The sequence below is a fragment of the Microtus oregoni genome, unplaced genomic scaffold (genome assembly GCF_018167655.1).
Source record: "Microtus oregoni isolate MIOR12 unplaced genomic scaffold, Mior012 000041F_ref0000270, whole genome shotgun sequence".
Classification (NCBI taxonomy): domain Eukaryota; kingdom Metazoa; phylum Chordata; class Mammalia; order Rodentia; family Cricetidae; genus Microtus; species Microtus oregoni.
The window spans coordinates 5200814-5222200 of record NW_024543208.1 but is presented as its reverse complement, the minus strand read 5'-3'; the positions used below and the strand labels follow the sequence as shown (position 1 = coordinate 5222200).

Genomic DNA, 21387 nt, shown 5'->3' with positions numbered 1-21387 from the left:
CCGTTTGCATTGTGGGTGCCAAAGATGGAACTAGAATTTTCAGGCACTTCTAACTACTAAATCATCTCATCACCTACAACTTTTCTCATTTTAAAATAGTTGTAATATCATGACATTCTTTGCTTTTTTAAAAATAGAAAATGAAAGTGTATACTAACCGTTACATGATTTGGAAAGTCTTATTGAACATTATGTCTAATCAAACCCTGCAGATCACCCAGGAGGCTGGAGAGTTTATGATCACTTTTCCTTATGGATATCATGCTGGTTTTAATCATGGTTTCAATTGTGCTGAGTCTACAAATTTTGCTACTGTCAGATGGATTGATTATGGGAAAGTTGCTAAATTGGTAAGTTTTATCTGAAAAGTAAAGTGTATTTCATTTGAACTTCTACAGCTTTGTTTTCATCATTCACACTGTGTGCCTCTTGCTATAGTGCTTTTTTCTTTTCAGTTTAGGTATATTTTCTTTCCATGAGCTGAAAATTCATGCCTGAAATTTTTTATTTTGAGATTATTATAGGTCAGTTTGCTCTGAGGAGATTTTTTTTTTTTTTGCTGTGGATGCTTAGTTTCTCTCTCAAAGCAACCATTTTGCTTGCAATATTTCCTATTGACTGTGTATTAAATCGATTTGTATTTCTCTTGCTAAAGTTCAGTCAGTGGTTTAGGAAATAGGTTGTAAAAGGAAGTGATTAGTTAAATTCTTAGTTAAATTTGGAGGCTAAGGGAATGTGGTGAAAAGAAATAAACAAAGCTTCCTTAATACAGAAGTGAATTTCTCAGTAATGTAAAACATACTTTAAAGTATATCTTAACATTTAAGTTGGTATAAAGTTCTGTTTGTAGCTCTTGTCAGCTGTATTTGTTGTAAGTCTTTTTTTTTTTTTTTTTTCGAGACAGGGTTTCTCTGTGGTTTTGGAGCCTGTCCTGGAACTAGCTCTTGTAGACCAGGCTGGTCTCGAACTCACCGAGATCTGCCTGCCTCTGCCTCCCGAGTGCTGGGATTAAAGGCGTGTGCCACCACCGCCCGGCTGTAAGTCATAGACTTTGTTTTTCCATCTACAATGAACAGTTTGTATGAAATTAGTCTGCTTTCACCTTGTGGCTTTAAAACAGGGACATCTTCCAAACAATTGATAGTAATTTTCCTTTTTTATGGCTTTTCAGGAGAAGCAGAATGGTAGAGGGTTATGCCTTAATGAAACTGTTTCACAGTATAGGAAGTTCACATAGAGTCAGTGAGAGAAAAGATAAATGAAGCTTATGGGCCTTACTTTAGCTACTTCATAGTATAATTAACTGTTTTTATTCTATTCTGAGTACAATTATATGTAGAACCATTTTGTGAATTTAGGGAAAATTATTCTTAAGTTATGCGTATTTAGAAGATTCCATGATATATATAAATTCTAGCCTTTGACTACTTAGAAAGCATTTGAATAAATTCTTAAGATGTTTGAGTCTTTGACAGGTCCTTTTATATATACATTTTGGTCATTTAGTCATCAATATCCTCTCACATCCCCTTCCTACTCCCACCAAATCCCTTTTTCTTCCTAACAAGTTTCCCTCCTATTTTTAAATTTCTGTTGTCATCTGGTTTACTTTGTGAGCTACATGGTTCAATTACAGTTGCATGAGAATGGGTGGGGTTTTTTAATCAAACATGGGCAAGTATCTAGTGGCTACACCACTGAAGAAAATGATTAATGTCCGTTTCTGAGGGGCTGTTTGCAAAGGCACAAAGCTGAACTACTTCTTCCTACTAATTTGTGATATGGATCAAAATAAGACCTATCTTCCTTGTTGACAGCTATAAGCAATGAGATAATTTTCACATTTTTGTAGTAAGAGTGGACTGTAACTGGTGAGGAATTGTGGATCTTGGTCTGCATTAGAATCTCATTTGGCTGAAGTGTTATGAAGGAGATGGATCTTAGGTCCAACCTTCCTGCTCTTGCTTGATACTATAAATATATATATAAATATATATATAAATATATATTTTATATATATTAAAATAAGTATATAATAAAAATAAATTTATATTTTAAAAATAAATTACTTTAGGAAAATAATTTATTTTTCAACAAAATTATAAAGATCCTCTTTTTCTTTATTTGCTGTAGACCAGGAGGTGGTAGCGCACATCTTTAATCCTAGTTATTAGGAGGCAGAGATAGGAGGATCTCTGTGAGTTGAAGGCCAGCTTGGTCTACACAGTGAGATCCAGGACAGGCTCCAAAGCTACGGAGAAACCCTCTTTCCAAAAAAAGATGATTATCTCTAAGAGGAGAAGAATATATATGCATGTGAACCTTTACTTCTTAGTTTTGGGAATTTTATTTAACTAGGCACATAGTTATTGATTCACACTTTAGGCTAGCTAATTTAAAATGTTCCACATGTCCTATATAGGCATTTCCCTCACCCCTTTCTTTATCCTTCTCAGGTACTACTCTGCGTACTTTAGTTTTCTATGGCAGGTTTGTTAAAGTACCATGTGTTGATGCTTAGAAATATCATCTCTTTATCTTCGTACAGTTTAGTAGGTTAGCGGCTCAACATTGACCTCACCAGCAAAAAGTCAAGTTGTTTTATAGACTAGGTTTGTTACTGCAAACTGTGGGAACAAGCAGGATTTCTCCACTTTCCCTTGTTTAGGTTGCATCTCAATTATGTTTCTATTGCTATGAAGTAAGATGTGTCTCCTAGCTAACCCCACCCCATAGTCTGACCAACATGACTGCCCAAACATGAACTTGACAAAGACAACACAAATGGACATGACAAAGTGGAGTGGGGAAAGCCCATGAGGTCTTGCCTCCACAAAATACTATTGGCTACAAAGAAAAGCTGGGAATGGGAGAGGTGACGTTTCCTAGGGAAGAGAATACCAATTGGAAACATACGTACAAGTAACATTATACAGACTGAGCAGGTTATATTTAAAAACACATACATACATATGTGTACACACACATTCATGCAATAATAATAATGAAAAATGAAGCCATGAATTTGAAGGAGAGTTGGTGGAGTATAGAAGGGTTTGGAGGTAGGAAAGGAAAAGGAGAAATGTAACTAACTATTAGCTCAAAATTTAAAAGAAAAATTAACAAAGAGACACTATGACCAAGGCAAGTTATAAAAAAAAAGTCATTTAATTGGGGGCTTGCTTGCTTTCTGTTTCAGAGTCCATGGTCATTACAACCAGGCATGGTAGTAGAGCTGTAGTTGAGTTTATATGAGAAAAAAGAATGGGTGTGGGTTTGGGAGAGAGAGGGGGGGGGGGAGGGAGGGAGGGGGAGAGAGAGAGAGGGAGGAGAGGGAGAGACAGAGTGTTAACTGGAAATAGAGTGGGCTTTTGAAACCACAGTGCCCATCTCCATTGACAGACCTCTTGATCATTCCTAAATGCTCCTACCAAATGGAGACCAAGCATTTAAATATGTAGGACTATAGAGCTCATTCAAAACAGTACAGGTTGCTAGCTAAATTTACTACCATAGAGTTGTAAGAGTAATGTGGATGAGAGCTGTATGGCTGGGGGAGACTGCAGGACTGCTGGCAGTGGCACCAGACACCACTGCTTGTACTGACTTTTTGGAACCCATTCTCTTTGGATGGATACCTCGCTCAGCCGAGATATAGTAGGTGGGAGAGTCTTGGTCCTTTCTCAAAGCAATGTGCCTTACCCACTCTGAGGAGTAGATGGGAGTTGGGGTGGAGGAGCAGGAAGGTAGAGGGAATGGAAGGAGAGGAAGGAGTGGAAACTGGGATTGGTATAAAAAATTTTATTTTATTTTATTTTATTTATTTATTTATTTATTTTTTTTTTTGGTTTTTCGAGATAGGGTTTCTCTGTGGCTTTGGAGCCTGTCCTGGACTAGCTCTATAGACCAGACTGGTCTCGAACTCACAGAGATCTGCCTACCTCTGCCTCCCAAGTGCTGGGATTAAAGGCGTGCGCCACCATCGCCCGGCTATAAAATTTTAAAAGATAGTTTGTTTTCTTTTAAAAAAAACACAAAAACCCACAATTTTTTATTTTGAACATTTGTATTATATAAAGAATATCATTTATACACATAAAAAGAGAGAGTAAGATCCATTTTCTTTGCTGATTGACAGGCACTGATTAGGATTTTATTTTTTCTACAGACCTTTCTCAGACTTTTCCATATCATTATTTTAGAACAGGCAGTGTTTAAGTTTCCATTTTTTTTATATAAGACAATATATTTACAGATGTTAGGAATTTGGATGAGACATCTTTAAAGGATTTAGGGAGCCTAATCATCTTCCTCCCATCCATAGTACAAATTAGCAAATGATAGGCTGATGATTGAGAATCTACTTTGCATAAGTAATGGTGTTACCTGCTTAAAATCATAAACTTATCCTTTTAATGGAAAATTTTGAACGTTTCAGTAGCCTATGAACTCTTAGCATTACCATTTCCATTCTTAGTTAATTATTTTTCTTATAGTAAGGTGTGATGTGATTATCTTCTAGACTTTAGTTGTTTTTTATCTCTAGTTTTCAAGGTAGATAATCCTATAAATTTATATCTCATATATATATATATATATATATATATATATATATATATATATGTTAAGCATTTGAGTAATGTGTATTGGGAACAAGTTTATCTGTTTTGTCCATGACTGATATAATGTATGTGTTAGTTATGGATTGTGGTAAGCAGACTTTTAGCTTTGTGGATGCCCTATTTGTTAGTCTTATTATTTGCTTTTTTGAATTCATTCTAAATAGTATATTACATGATTTGTAAATGTAGATGAGTAGAGCTTTTTATTTATTATAAACAAACTTCTGCTTTTTCACAGACAGACAAGTGCAAAAGTGCTAGATAAAGTCTCTGTTGGAGATACTGCATTAATTGATGAGTGTAGCAGGACATGTGTACTGTATATCTTCTTCATGATATAGACATATACATAAGTCATTCAACCATATGCTATGAAATAATTCACATTATTCCAAATTTCTCATTTCTCTCAGAAAAGAATTATTACAAAATGTTATTTTTAATGAAAACAAAACTGATTAGAACACCTTACCATTTTCTCTGTTAGGAGGTCTTTGATTATAAGCCATCAGGCTTGTTTGGTAGAGAAAACTGTCACTACTTTAGGGGACTAGTTGACACGGAGAACCTCTATTTACTGAGACTGTGCTTGTTCTTTTCATGTTGGTGCTGGTCCGGAAACCACAGGTGAGACTATTTGGCATTGCATGCTTCCTTTGTCCTTTGATGCTTACCTTAACCTTCTGATGGTGTGGTGGTTTCTGATGATACTTTTGTAGTGCGTGGTTTACAGGTTTCAGCTGAAATGCAGTGGCCAATAAAGCTTTGTTTTTATGATTAGTTTTGATTGACTAGAGATCCCATACCATGATTGGTATCAAACTCAATGCCTCTTCCAAATTGGTACACGTTTTTGGAGTTTGATATCTTCAACTAAATTTTTGGATTTGAAGGCTATTTCAGAGCTTGTTTCTTAGTCAAAGATGTTCTTTTTCATGTATTGGTTTAGAACTCACATTTCTGTCCAGCTCCAGATCTCATAGCAACTTAGTATGATCATCGTTGTTTCTAAGAGGTTCCTAATACTCTACCTATACATCCTTGAAATACTTGTTATTTTCTTCAATCTGGACCATTTAGCTCTCTTTTCCCTTGACTTATAAAGTATTACAAGGAGCTCCAGAGCATCAGATCCTTGTATTCCACAGGGTTATGCTACCTGAGAAGGTGTTCATATAGTTTGTCCTGATTTTACTAATCTAAGATGATTCTTATAAAATATACTCAGCTCCTTGTAGTCTTAAGCTTTATGCTTGGTGGGGGAATACTCAAAGAGTCTGCTCTGAAAGAATTCCTGGGCTGTATATTGTTAGAGAAGTGTGGGAATGATCTTTCTGAGAAATACTGTTCAGATCTTGCTCTTACAAATCAAACTTTCACAAAACTGAAACCAAGCTAATTGCTTTCAGATAAATTATTACTATGTACATGTTAGGCTCATATATTGTATACTCAACCTGTTCACAATTATCTGCCATCTAAGAAAAATATGCATGGTTCCCTGTAGTGTTACGGTTTGGAATGCCCCAGTATATTGTGTTCCTTAATTTTCTATTGGGTTCTTGCATATCCTTCACTCAGAACAAAGTATGTGTCTATGAGCTATGGTGAGCTGGTCTAAGACCTTTCATTAGAAGCAGTCAGTTGTTTAAAGCAGCATCTCTTCCCCCTACATATGTTGGAACAAAACATGTGGTAGAGTTATTAGGGCTAGGAAAACAATTTTCTGCCTTTTGAAATTCCAATAAAAGATGATGAAGACAAGGTCTACACTCTTCGTTCTTACCATATTTCCTGTGCAATTTGGTATATAAAGAGAATGGCCTTTGTTCATGGCTACTAGGATTAATCAGACTCTCTTAGCTCAGACTTCTCTTTTAGATTAATACAGGAAGACCAAAAACTTCAGAATAAATCAGGGCCACCCTCGAGTAAAGGACACCAAGAATTAACTTTTTCTATTTCATGTGACATCACCCCAAGGATCAATACATTTTCTCTGTCTTTAGGGAGCATCCCTGAAGAACTTTTACTAACTGCCACATACAAGCTTTAATGGTAGTAGATAGAATGTACTGTTCACTTATTTTGGGAACCTTCATTGCTTTAAACATCAGAGTAAAAATAGAAAATAATGCTGTTATCCCTCTGATAGTAATTGAAACCAAACATCTCTGCATATTTGAATTATGCATTACATTTGTAACATTCCTTTGTGGAAAAGTGGAGCCCATGGTTATATCTGTGTAGCTGCAGTGCTATTCACAGGCTTGGATCCTGTCTAGGCTGTATGAAAGAGCTAGCTTGCAGGTTTTGGTTTTATCCTTTTATGTAGCAGGATGAAATGTAGTTATTTGGAGGCTGGATTTGATATATAAGTATTATTATGTATTTATTAGTTTCACATAAAAACTGGTAGCTATTAAATAAATCTTTGACTTAGATTTGAGATTGAGTGTTCAAAGACATTTGTGAAAGTATTTTGTTTTTGTGATGTGGCAGCTGTAAGTACTATGATCTCCTTAAAGAGAAAGAGTTATTTACTGTACTGATAGTTTCGGGGACAGTTATGTCTTACCTACATCCTTAGAAATTGAGTGCTTTTTACAGTGTGTAGAGTGCAATGACGCATTAATGATGTTGTTTTGATTTGATTTGATTTGCAGTAATTTTATGTCATATATAATATGTCAGAGACTTGAATATTGAAATACAGACTGCAATTGATTTTGAATAAGAAGGATGTAAACACCAGGGTATGGATTCATTCTATTTTAGATTCTGTTTTTGTTTTTGTTTTTTTTAAATGAAACAGACAATTTTAGTTAATTAGCAGTCTTCCAATGAAGTCTTCAGTTTTGGACAGAAAACTCCGAGATCATATTTTAAAGTTTTTTTTTTTTTTTGGTTCCATTTCCTTTCTAGCTGGTACAGTTCAAATCTCCTTAGGCGTCTTGGTAATTTTCTGCTTCTGGGAGATTTAATCATGCTCTATTGGTTAGAGTTACTATTGCTGTGATGAAACATCATGATAAAGCAACTTGTTGAGGAGTGCTTACACTTCTATGTAACCGTTCATTATCAAAAACAACAAGTGCAGGAACTCACATAGAGACGAAATCTGGAGGCATGAGTTGATGCAGAGGCCATGTAGGAGTGCTGCTTACTGGCTTGCTCAGGATATATATATATATATAACCTAAGACCACCAGCCAAGAGACATAACCATCCACAGTAATGTGGGCCCTCTACCACCAGTCACTAATAAAGAAAATGCCTTACAGCTGGATCTTGTGGCGGCATCTTCTCATTTGAGGTTCCCTCATTTCAGATAATTCTGTCAAGTTGACCTAAGACTAGCCAGCACTTGTGCTGATACCGATCATAGTGTGGCACTTGTTTAACGTTATGCACTACAATCCAGAAGCCTTGGGTTCAAGCTATTCTCCTGCATCAGAACTATGGTAACTGGATTTTACAGGTGTGTGCCATTTGCACTTTACACTGTGTCATAAAGCGCTAGTCTAATAATATTTACCTGCTGTTAATGTATGCAAAGGAAAGAAAATCTGGACTGTCTTACATTTTCATTGAACAGGTCTCTCCTCTCCCTTCTCTCTTTCCTTGTGTGGGCTCAAATCCATGACCTTGGTCATACTAGACAAGAGATGAGAGGTCAACTACTATTAAACTACATCAACAGCTTCAAGTTCTATATTTTTTAAAGTATTACATATTTTGTGTTGTGCAGTTGTAGCTTAAGTTCATATTTAATAACTAAGTAACTGATACAGTTACGTACAAAGATAAATAGGAAATGCAGTTACTGAGTTCAAAGATAATGTCAGCATTTAAACCTAGGCAGGCTAAATGAAGTATTCCCACTTTATTACTAAACTCACTTCATGTACCCAGCTAGGCTGCTCTCCTCACTTTCCTATTTTAGAAATTTAGCAAAGAAAAAAAAAAAAAAAGAAGGCCTCAGGAGAATCAAGCCAGTGCTGACCATATTCTGTCACCAAAACTTTTCCACAAATGAGGCACAAATTTCCAGTTAGCCTTTCTACTGAAGCCCTTCAAACTTAAGCTTCATGGTCTATGGGAAAATGAGGGCTGCGACAAAAGTGCATGCGCTGCCCTTTCTTACCTTGTAGATCCCACAATACACTGTTTTATTTTATTGTCTGTATCTGTATATGCTGTTTTCATACAGTGCTCCACACCTAAGGATCAAAGGCTTGAGCAGATTGCGAGAGATCTATAAATAAATTATAACCATTCACAAAAGATAACAATTCAATTTGATGATGCAAACATTTGGTAAGTAGCCAATGAAATTTTCATTTAATAAAATCTACAGGCAATAAATGATAGTATAAATATTTTTTACATAACTGAGAACCATCTATTCAACATAGCAAAGAAAGACCAATAATATCCTCCAAGACTTTCTCAGATTAGGAAAAGAACTATGAGGGGAGCTCACTCGTTCTAAAGGACTAAGAAGACTAATATTCATAATGAGACACTGTGTGATACACACTACTGTGTAATCATCAGTTTGAAAATAAAAATAATGAGATATTTTAATATTTAATCAGCGTAGTCACTGATGTAATCTACAGAGTCTTAATATAGATTCTTGAATATAAATAGATAATAAGCATTTCGTACATAACAGAAAAAGCAAACATGCAATTCAGGATTTAAAAACAGAATATTCTTTCTAAGCATAGTTACAAAGCAGAAGTATATTTTAATTATTAAAATATAGTGTGGGTTTGAGTGCATCTATGAGTGTGTGTGTAACTTCTGTGTTTGTGTGTATATGTGAGTATATGTGTTCATGTATGCTGTATATTATCTACATATATATGTTTATGTATATGTATGTAGGCATATTTATGTCTTTAATATTTGTGTGTTTGCAGTGTAAACGTGTGTAGACATCAGAATAACTATTGTGAATAGGTTCACTTTTTTCACAATGGGTTTTGGGATCATACTCAGGTATTCAGGTCTGTGTGGCTAGAATTTTTATCTGTGGATACAAAAGCTTTATTTATTTATTTATTTATTTATTTATTTATTTTGGTTTTTCGAGACAGGGATTCTCTGTGGTTTTGGAGCCTGTCCTGGAACTAGCTCTTTTTTATTTGATTTTAATTTTGTTACCTGAAATTCATTTTTCTTTGTCTTCTTTTCTGGAAGTTAATGCTGTCTCTGCTTCTGTCTTCCCTGGTGACTCACTAATTGGTTTTATCTCTCCTGCTTCTGATATAATGTTATATTTAAAGTATTAGTTTTCTAGTCTGTGTTGTTAAAATGTAATACTATATTCTAAACTAAAATACTATATTCTAATACTAAAATATAATACTATTTATTAAATGCGTACTAGATTAAAATATTCATGGAATAACATGATGCAAAAACTAAAAACAGCCTTGACATTACAATATGTAAAGGAGGCAATAGCTCATTTAAAGCAAGCACGTTCTCTGCAGTTTTCACCTTCTATGGAACAGTTCCCCTACTGTTTCACCTTCCTTTTTCTCTCAGTAGCTTATGAAGAGACTTCGGGTCTCCTATACCTGGGTCTGCTTATTGCATTCAACCATCACCATTAGTGCCTCATTCTGTGTCTATTGTGATTTGCTGCTCATGATTCTAATGTCCTTTAGTCTTAATAAATCATGTTGACATATTTTAATTCAATTAATTCTTTGAGAATCATTCATATACAAGGTCAGTAATAATAGCCAGGATTGAAATACAGATCTTTGCTAAATAAGACTGGGTAAGATTTGATTAATACAGATTTGCTGTCCAAGCTTCAACAAGATTAATGTTGGGAATTCTAACACACCAATTATTTTTTCTTAAAATTTCTGACAGAGCTCTACATAAAAGAATCATATGCTCATATATCTGTAGGAACTTGTCCTCATTTGCTGAATTGGATTTGTCTCCCTCACCTAAGAATGTATTCAATGGAGAGTTAGAAATGTGTGATCTTTGAAATGGACCTGTACTAATTTTATTTAATTAAGTATTCATTTATTTATTCTGAGCCAAAGTCTTATATATTCCAGGCAGCCTTGAACTACCTATATAGTTGAGAAAAACCTTGAACTCTTGATCTCAGGCCTGAGTTTTCTACCTAGGCCTTTACCTCTTGCGTGTTGAGGTTATAGGTATGACTCCCTACCTGGTACCAGGACAGACCATATCAATCATTTCACCTCTGACCACCCTAGTGAACCAGTGATTTTCTTCAGGTTATCTACAGTTGTATGTGCCACTCAAAGGCAGCTGTGTCACCTAAATTATCCCAGCATTAGGGAGACAATTCACTAATGAAGGCTTCATCCTTACAGATTCTTGTCTAATTTGGGGGCAACTGGGACAGTAAGAAACATTTTTTTTTCTTTCTAACAATCAGTTACTGCTTTGGTAACCTTAGGGGAAAACTTGTGCCAGTTTACTGAGCCTTATAAATTGGATTGCTTCTTTTTATCAGCTTCCCTGCCCCCCCCCCCAGAAGGAATGTATCAATTCAGAGGAGATAACTATATAGTTCTCAGTTATAGTGTTTCTTTTCTTTCTATGAATTGCTAATGTCTACTTTTCATTTGTTTCCTTTGATTTCAGATACTATTCTTGATATGTTCATGTTTTTTATTCTCTGTAAATGTAGGCTTTCTCCTAGTGACTATCTGCTTTTCTTTCTTCAACTTAGCCTACATATTTTGCATAATAAAGTAAACTCAATAACACACATATGTTTAGGAGACTGATGTTCTAAAATGCTAAGTAATAGATTCCTCTGTGTTTAACTTTCAGTATGTTGTTTTATTTTTTTCTTTGTACATAAATCCTGCAAACCAAGTTAGAAAAAATAAATCAATCTGGTTCATTTTATCAGAATAAAAAAGTTAAGGATACTTTTAGAATAGAGATGTCAAGCCACTAATAAATTATTTTGATAAAAATATCCCATGATCTTGACATTGGTAATTTCCTGGAGACACTATTGCAGCATAAGTTTTTTTTGTTTTGGTTTTCTTACACCCTTATGCTTGGTTAGTCCGTCCTTGCTGGGCAAAAATCTGATCCAGCTACATATTGCTATGCCTCAGTGACTTTCTGTGACCTAGTAATAAGCCTTCCTTATCTCCTCACACCTGGTAGTTTTCAGACCTGTATGATCAATACCACAAGAACAGTGGTGCCAGGTTAGTCTGCCATCTGGTACTATAGTCTTCTTTGGTACACAGTTGCATCAGGCCTTTGTATGATGAGGTTGCAAAACAGTGTTCAAGGAGATTGTATTAGATCAGGAATTCCTTCATTCTCATTTTCAGCTTAGGCCCTCTCTTTCCAAGTGAACTTGTATTTTTACACGATGGAAGCCTAGCTGAGTGTTGTCTTATCCTCAGAAAACCTTTGCTATTATTACTATTACACAGTGCAGAGTTTCTCATTGATAGTTTCTGTCTTCCCGGTTAACCCCCGGCCCCCTAAGAAAGGGTTTCTCTGTTTAACCTAGGCTGTTGTGGAGCTTGCTCTATAGTCCAGGCTGGCCTAGAGCTTATAGACATTCACCTTTCTTTGCCTCCTGAGTTCTGGGATTAAAGGTGTGTGCCATCACTACCCAGCTTATTTGTTCATTCTTTAAACATGCTTTTTATGTTTTTGCACACGCACAAGTATGTGTGCATGTTCTCACCAAGCATTCAGGTATCCCACGAGCCAGAAGGAAGGTGCTAGATTCCCTGAAATTGGAATTACAGGCAGTTGTTAACTGCCTGAAATGGGTGGTAAAAATTGGGCTGGGATCCCTGAGAGAACAGAGTATACTCTTAAGAAGTAGGCCTTCTCGAGTGTCTTGGGTGTCTTGAGAGACTAGTGTGTGTGTACTGATGGTGGGGAAGGTGCAAAGCCTGCATGTGGAAGCCCAAGTTGCATCTTGGTGGTGGAGGCAACAACTTCTCCGGTACTTCTGCCATGGCAGATTCGGGGAGTGGTATAGCTCAGAAAACCTGGGACTTGGCTACCCATATACAGGAAGTACATATCGACTGAATCTACAAATATGACAAAAACAACAGAAAAAACTCCTGGCGGCAAAACCATGAACTGAGTATTTCAAGGATACTTTAAATACTGCATAATCTCAGCATTGGCTCTACTGAAAATGGTGACTCTTGCCAAATGAGGAGGCAACTTGGAAGTGATGGATTTAATGCTTGGGAAAATGATGGTAGACAGTTTTGCGTTGCTTGTAGAGGGCAAGCAAACCCAAATAAATGCTCAGGCTGCATTAGAGAAGTAACTAATACAATGAATATATTTTATGTATAATTTTTCTGAAGCGTATCAATAATAGTTTCAATGATTTTATTTCTCTGTAAGTTGTTCTGGATATGACCAATAATTTCCTAAATTTATTAATGGAAAAAGATTGTTTTGATGTACATTTTTTAAAATAGAAACAAGTGTATTTGGGTTTATGCTTCCAATGGATGGTGGCAGAACATCATGTGCCTAAAACTCATTGCTGTATACTTTTTTACTTATGATAAATGTTGTTTCTAGGCTGTGAGAAGTAAACTGCAGAGCTCAACAAACCCACGTAAGAGATTCTTAGGAAAAGGCAGGGATATGGGGAAGTAAATTTGGTTGATTGGTTGATCAACTGGAGGCCACCGGGAGGGGACAGGCAGCAGGAACACTGTGGCAGAGGCTCAGGGTGGAGGGTCCTAGCAGAGGTCACATCTTAGTCTCTGGTTTCAAAGCATGGAGACTGGACATACACACACACACACCACTGATGTCACCCCGAATAGGGTGGAGACAGTATAATATGGGAAGCCTAACAATAAACATTAAGTATTTCTTATATTTTTAAAATCCTTATTTTTTAAATCTGTTTATCAAGCTTTCTTGATATACTAGGAGAGAACTTTTCCTACTACTGTTACTTTTTCCCCTCTTCTTTTTCTTTTTGGTGATAGAGTCTTCTGGTATAGCTTTGGCTGGCCTGGAACTCACAGAACTCACAGAGACCCACCTGCATTAGCTGGGATTAAAGGAATGCACCACTATGTTCAGATCCTGGCATGTATGCTTTTAGTATTGTAATATATTATTGCCAATTTCAAAGTTCACATTTGAGAAACAAGCAGTTCCCTTACAAAACCAAAACAACAATAACAAAAACCTCACAGTATGGTCCAGTAATATTTTAAGTAATTTTATGATTTTTGTATTGGGCAACATTAGTAGCTGTCTTAGAGTACTCAAAGTCTGAGGCCACAAGTTGTATATTCTTTAGCCCTTCACATATATACAGTTCAAAAATAACATGGGAAGAGGTTAATTGTGTATTTGTGTGTGTGTTTACATATGTACACACCTTCTTTCATCTGTTTCATATATATAATACTGATATATGATGCGGGATGTCCCTCTGTATGCTTTGAATAAGTTTTATTAGCATTGATTAATAAGGAAGATTGCTGCTTTGGCTTATGGCAAGGCAGAATATAGCAAGGTGAGAAATCCAAGCACAGGGGCAGTGGGGGGGTGGGTAAGAAGGCAGAGTTGTGGAGACACCAGTAACTCTGGAGGAGTAATATGCCAAAGTATTACTGGTAAGCCACCATGCACATGGTGATATCTAGATTATTAGAAATGGGTTAATTTTTATGTAGAATTAGCCAGCAAGAAGTACAAGCCATCAGCCAAAAAATTATAATTAATATTAAGCCTCCAAATGATTATTGTATAAACAACTGTGGATACCAGCAGGTGAGAGAGAATCTAGTTGGTCCAGTGGAGTATAACTACATTCTATACCCAGCATTTGACTAAACACAAATCTCAAAACAGATAAAACAGAGTTTATTATTGACAATGATCTAGAAACACATTTATATTTAAGTTACCCCAAATTCCATGTTTCAATATGGCAACTGTTTGATAATGTTATTATAGTAACAGAACAAAAAAATATCATCAATCAAGGCATTTTTAATATACATTGGTGGAAGCATAAATAAGTGGATATCTTAGGTTTTCTGTTTCTGTGATAAAACACTGACAGAAAGCACGTTTAAGGAGGAAATGTTATTTCAGCTTACACTTCCAGGTAACTACCATTTTGGGAAGACAGGGTAGAAACTCAAATAGGAACCTAGAGGCTGGAACAGAAACAGAGACTAGGCAGGAAAATATCTTAGAGATTAGGCTCACTGTGACTTATTTAGATTGCTGTCTTATGTAGCTCTGGACCACCTGCCTAGAGGTAATACCAGTTATCATCAATCTTTAATAAAGAAATGCCTTGTATAAATGCCCACAGGTCAATTGGATATTCTATCTTCCTAAGTGACTCCAGTTTGTCTCCACCTGGCAAAACTCAGCCAGCACACTGAACTAAGTCTTTGGGCTGGTAGAAACAAGTATTTTGGTAATAGTGCATTCTAGAAGGTTTTATCTCCTTCTCCCAGCCATAAGATGTTTAGCTAGATATTACCGAGGTCAAATAATGGCTATTTATGAAACTAAAGATTGAGGTCTAGACCTGCAAAATTTTTACCTTACACATTTGTAATTGTAATTAGTTTCTTAATTGTGTAAAAGTTTCTGTTGAAGGTAAAACTCCTTTCTGAGATATTTACTTCACAATATCAACTCAGATAAGACAAGGTACTTGGTTTTGACACAGGAAAGAATGTCAGGACTAGCAAATAAAGCAATTAGGATTTAGAAGTTCTCTCTCTCTCTTTCTCTCTCTCTCTCTCTCTCTCTCTCTCTCTCTCTCTCTCTCTCTCTCGTGCAATACTTGTGCCTCTCAGTTTATGTTCATAGAAGCAGAGGTTGATGTTGGATGTTTTCTGATCATTCTGGACCCCACCCATTGAATTTACTAGCTAGTCAGCCAACTATAGGAATCTGTCTGGCTTTTAAGTGGGTTCTGAAGATCTGAACTTAGGTCCTCATGCTTGTGTGGCAGGCAAGTTGTGACCTGGACCATCTCACCAACTTTTAAAAATACTTTAAAATACATTTAAACCCCAGAGTTTAGAGTAAAAGACATGAAGAGAATGTGTTTCAATTTCTCCTAAAAGAATAGCAATTTGTTATCTTTAAACTAGTTGATTTGGGTGGCAAAATAAGATTATCGCATAGGCCTTAGAGAGACTTATACTGTTATGGCAAAGCAATCCTTCACAGGAATGAGGGAGGATTGGATATCTTTGTTGTATATAAAGTTAATGGATATATTTGAGGTTCCTAAAAACTGTTCAAAAGAATGAGCAGGTCATATACTTGTCAAGTAAGCCTGTCCCATTACTATTTTAACATAAAGCTTCAGTTTATTAAAAGAATGTTATCTCTAGATAAGTGCTAAGATCTCTCTCTCTCCAGTCCTAATTTGTGTATTTCTTGACATTTTGTTTTTCCATATTATTGTTTCTTGTAATACTTTTTCACTTTCATAGGTCATATGAGAGTAATATTTGGATGTTTGGAAAATGGGAAAAGCTTTATAAGGAAGGCATTGGAGCCCAAGTGTTTTGATTATTTGAAAGCTAAAAATATATTTTTTCTATTTAATTACATAAAAACACCTGATTCAGGAGCTAGTCTATGATCAGTGAAGGTTAATTTCTTTAAGCCTGCTTCTACTCAATAACTTTACATGATTCCTTATTTTTTATCTTTGACCTGCTATTGTTGGATGCCAAATCTTAGAAAATAGTTAATTTCTCAGAAGCTTTTTTATATAGCTCCTTTTTTTTTTTTTTTTGGTTTTTCGAGACAGGGTTTCTCTGTGGTTTTGGAGCCTGTCCTTGAACTAGCTCTTGTAGACCAGGCTGGTCTAGAACTCACAGAGATCCGCCTGCCTTTGCCTCCCGAGTGCTGGGATTAAAGGCGTGTGCCACCACCGCCCGGCCTTTTTTTTTTTTTTTTTTTTTTTTACTAAATGTTGGGTATTATCTATTTTGAATGAGAATACCATTAGTAGGTATTGACCAAGCACCACCGTTGACAGAGGATTCTGTCCAAACCAATCCTGCAGTCATTCAGTCCCAAAGAAACACACAGAAGTCTACATTAATTGTAAACTTGGTATGGGAGGTCATTTTGTCTATGTGTAGTTTGTATTGGTTAATGAATAAAGAAATTACCTTGGCCTGTTGATAGGGTAGAACTTAGGTAGTTAGGCAAAACTGGACTGAATGCTGGGAGAAGGAAGGCATAGAGAGGCGCCATGGATCTGCTGCCAGAGTCAGATATGATAATCTTTCCCAGTAAGCCACTGATACATGGCAGTAAACAGATTAATGAACTTGGTTAAATTAAGATGTAAGAGTTAGCCAATAAGGAGCTACAGATTATGGGCCAAGCAGTGATTTATATGCTACAGTTTCTGTGTGATTATTTTAGGGGCTAAGCTAGCAGGGCAGTCAAGACCAACAAGCGACTCTCCTCTGCAACATAAACTGGTTGGCCTAGTAGCTCAGGCTTCATATTAACTCTTATAACATATATTAGCTCACATGTGGCTTGGTACCTTTTTCAGCGAGGCAGTCACATCTTGCTTCCTCTGCAGCTGGGTCACAATTGCAGACTGAAACTTTCCTTTTCCTGTAATTCTCATCCCGCCACTATTTCCTTCCTGGTTGCCCTGCCTATACTTCTTGCCTGGCTACTGGCCAATCAGCATTTATTAAGCAAGTGCAAGAATCAAATCTTTACAGGGTAAAACCATTGTCGCACAGCACTTTCCCACTGTGGTTTTTTTTTTTTTTTCAAAATAAGAACTCTGAATCTAATAGCCTTTGTTTAGCTTTTTGTCCAGACCACTATCCATAACATATTATAACCAACACTCTAAACAAAGATAAATTTCCATAATCCATTTTTTGGGGGGAATGTGGGCATAGTTTTCCAGGCTACTTCTTGCTGATTGGGGGCACTGATAATCTTATGGGGACCTAAAGAAAATTAAGAATTTTGGTCAAGTCATGACTGGAGTATCCTGTGAGGCTTGATCATCTTAGGCAGCAGTCTTGAGTTTGTTCTGGATGTAGAACTCAGACATGTAGTCCATTCACTCCTATCGGAGATTTCTCAGGAGGTCTTTCTTAGTAATTTTCTGGCTAAGTTGTCTCCTTACTACAAATTGACACCTATGTGTGGACTAAATTCATGTAAAACCTGAGAGGGCTTGTAAAGGAACTCTAGACACAAAGAAATGAAGTTTAACTGCATTTATTTTCCCTAAATAGGATTTGCTTGCTGGCGGCACGCTGCCGCTCCTTTAAGAGAGGTTTTCCTGATTCAGGGGTAGCAGAAAAAAAGCTGTGCTCTTTTGAAATGCTGTCTCTCTGGGCCATGCTGCCAGAATGACCTGTGCCTCATTCAGGCAGGAGGTCCGACTACAAAGCATTTGTATGGCGTTTGTGAACAGACTGCTGCAGCTTGCTTAATGACAGCCTGAACTGGATGTGTGCTTGAGAATGGGGTTGTGGGCATGACCTCTCAGAGGCAGCAAACAGACAATACCATATATACCCTATAAGGCTTCAGCTTAAGTATGTAAGAAGTGCTTAGCATTTTAAAAAGTTTTTTAAAGAATTACAGATACGCAATAGGACAGATTCAAATATTAAAGACCTTTAAATGGGATATAGTGATGGATAAATGTACATAGTCTTGGGAGAGAGAGGAAAAAGAGTACAAAGAGTTACAAAAAGTAAGTAGGGCTGGAGAGGCGGTTTGCTTCTTTTATGTATATATGGTTTTTTGAGACATATATTTTAAAGGTATCTTGAATTCAAAATATGGGTCTAAGAATATATGTTACTTTGGAAAATATCCTTTCATTTCAACAGAGGATAAGGACCTGTGGATTGCTTCCAGAGTAATGTTATTTGATGGACCAAGTCCCCTGAAAGGTTGCCTTGAATACCTCTCAAAAAATTACTTCACCCAATAAACAGCAGGAAGCAGTTTTGATAGAACTATGCCCATATTCCCAAATATTGTTTATAATTATTTTTTATGTTTAAATGGGGGTATGCTATAGAGATTTGCATTGGCATGGATCTTGGTTTATTGATGCAAATTTAAAATCAATTCTGTTATATGTATATTTCTGATTTTGATTAAGATATTGTGTTTGTGCAGCTCATTTAAATGTTAATGTATAATTAAGAAATATAGGTCAATAGATAGTTATCTAGATGGTCAAACTTGTAGTCATGTTAGGTTTTCTAGCTGTTTAGAGAAGTATTTCAGATGGATAGGCATTCTTCAAACCTTTTAAAGACTACAGAATATGGTGACATTTAAAACATTTTAAGGTCTTAAGACTGTAGATGACACATCACTCCTGGAAGCACCAATTACTTCAAGCGGAATGGGCATTGAAGAGGCTCCTTAAGAAGTTGGTTAGCCTTTTGTGCAAGAAACTGCTCTTGCCTGGACTGCTTGATGAACTGAACATTCAGGACTCACAGAGTAATGACAGCTGAACTTGCTTAAAGATGAGATGATCCTTCAGGGTTTTTGCTTCATGAAAGAGTCTGCTAGACATTCTGCAGAATACAGAAAAATGTGACGGACAAACTGCCAATATAGTCAGAACTGTCTTTGAAATTTCCTGCTTCATGGAAAAGTCTGCTGGATACTATGGGCCAGTAGGCTAGAGATGGATGGCCCAATGATGCAGAAGAACTTTGGTTGACTGTCCAGGCAGTGAAAAGTCTCTTTCAATTCTAGAATTTTAGAAGTTGCTTACAATGAACTTATTGTTTACTTAGGTAATATTATATCCTTCTGGAGTCTTTGATGGAGTTGAAGAATTTATAGTTATAGTTTTCTTTAGTTATGCTAAGAGAGCGCTGGAATTAATGGCATGTGCCACTACTACCTGGTTCCTTTAAATTTCTTATTCCTATTAATCCTTTACTTTTCTCTACAAGGTGTTGTTGATTGCTTAATGGTATCTTTGGTATAATGAAGAGGAGATTTTATTTAAAAATTTGAGTTACTTTGCAAGCGTTTATTTTATTTTTTTATGTATGAATGCATTTTCTTAACTTCTGTCTGTGTACCACCTGTATGCCTAGTGTCTGCAGAGATCATAAGAGGGTGTCAGATTTCCTGTAACTTGAGTTAGGGATGTTTGTAAGCTACCACTTGTTTGCTGTGAGTAGACTGGACGCTCTTGCAAGAACAAGAGCTTTTAGCTAGTTAATCATCTTTCTACCTACAAGAGGTTGTTAATAAAAACAAATATAATTAAATGTTTCTTTTTTACATTTATTTATAGTGTTGTGTGTGCATATGTGTATATGCATACCATCATATGCAAATGGAGTTCAGAGTACAACTTGTAGAGTCAGTTCTCTCGTGCCATGTGATAGTTTTCTTTCTCATCTATCTCTCGAGATAGAACTCAGGTTGTCAGGCTTAACAGCTGCTCTCAACCACCCAGACATATCACCAATGACTCTCTTGTTAAATTATTCAAATCACACATTCATTGACATTCCAGATTTGTATAACAACTTTGCTTAACTGCAATATAATACCTTAATACAAGTATCTGCAAAGAGCTCAGTGCTTTACATGTTCAAAGAGAAAAAAAATGGGCCAGCCCTGTTTGTTTGGGCCTCTGGTAAGAATAGCAAACTCTGTTTGTATGTCACATCTCACAAGGGTGGAGCTAAAAGATAGTTGAGGCCTGGTTTGCTTCTTTTTTATCAGGCTTTCCATAAGAACACATAGGAGAAATCTCAAAGGTTCACATATAACTATTTACCAAAGAAATATCATAAGAACTATTTCATGCATCCAATGAGTTAAAATCCATTCATTAGGTCTAACCTACTAATAGCCCCTCTGTGTGCACCAAGCTTTTAATTAAGGTAAAACTTTTGGTGATGTTCAGAACATGCCTAAACTGGCACAAACATTCCATATAGCATTACTACTTTGTAATGTTGATGCATATCTGTGATAGTAATCCTTTCATACAAACACTGCATGTTGTACTACAGAGTTTTGATGGATATCTGTGGTGGTAGAGTAACTTTGATGAAAAACCTTCAGACACTCACTCATGCTTCTCTGCATCTTTTTCTTGGTACACAGTTCATATAAATGTACAAAGTATTTTAAAATATTTTCTCATTTCAAAAAAGAACTCTGTTCTGAGTTTCTTTTTAGATGTTAAATTTCTTATATTTCAATTAAGCATTCATGTTCTACTCACGGGTGTGGTATGTTATGTAGTTAGCAAAATATTTCATTGTTGATTTTATTGCAACTGTTCGCTGTGTTTCAGTGCACTTGCCGGAATGACATGGTGAAAATATCAATGGATATATTTGTAAAGAAATTTCAGCCAGACAGATACCAAATTTGGAAACAAGGAAAGGATATTTATACTATTGACCATACAAAACCTACTCCAGAGTCTACCCCTGAAGTAAAAATATGGCTACAGAGGAAGAAAAAATTAAAAAAAGCATCCAGGAGGTAAGGATTCTACCACATCCTGTTTATAGTATGGACTTTATTTAAATGTATCATGGAACAAAATGTTCTCCAGGACTACTGGTTTATTTTTGTCTCTGCTATTCATAACTTTATTATATTACTGAAATTTTGAGGTAGTGTATGTTTAGTTTTTGAATTGGTGTAGTAGAATTTAGGAACAGGTAGTCACTTATGCAGA

General features: G+C 36.1%; 1 protein-coding gene across 4 annotated transcripts in view; it reads left to right on the top strand.

The window, feature by feature from the left end:
- Kdm4c (lysine demethylase 4C) overlaps positions 1 to 21387 on the top strand; it is a 170939-nt gene that overhangs the window by 66665 nt on the left and 82887 nt on the right. For 3 of the 4 annotated variants that reach the window (XM_041632462.1, XM_041632460.1, XM_041632463.1), the window contains 2 exons: positions 213 to 350; positions 20995 to 21188. In XM_041632462.1, coding sequence (XP_041488396.1) covers positions 213 to 350; positions 20995 to 21188 — 332 coding nt within the window. Of the gene's footprint in view, positions 1 to 212; positions 351 to 8835; positions 8943 to 20994; positions 21189 to 21387 lie in introns of those variants that run through there. The other variant, XR_005972367.1, reaches the window with a different exon arrangement.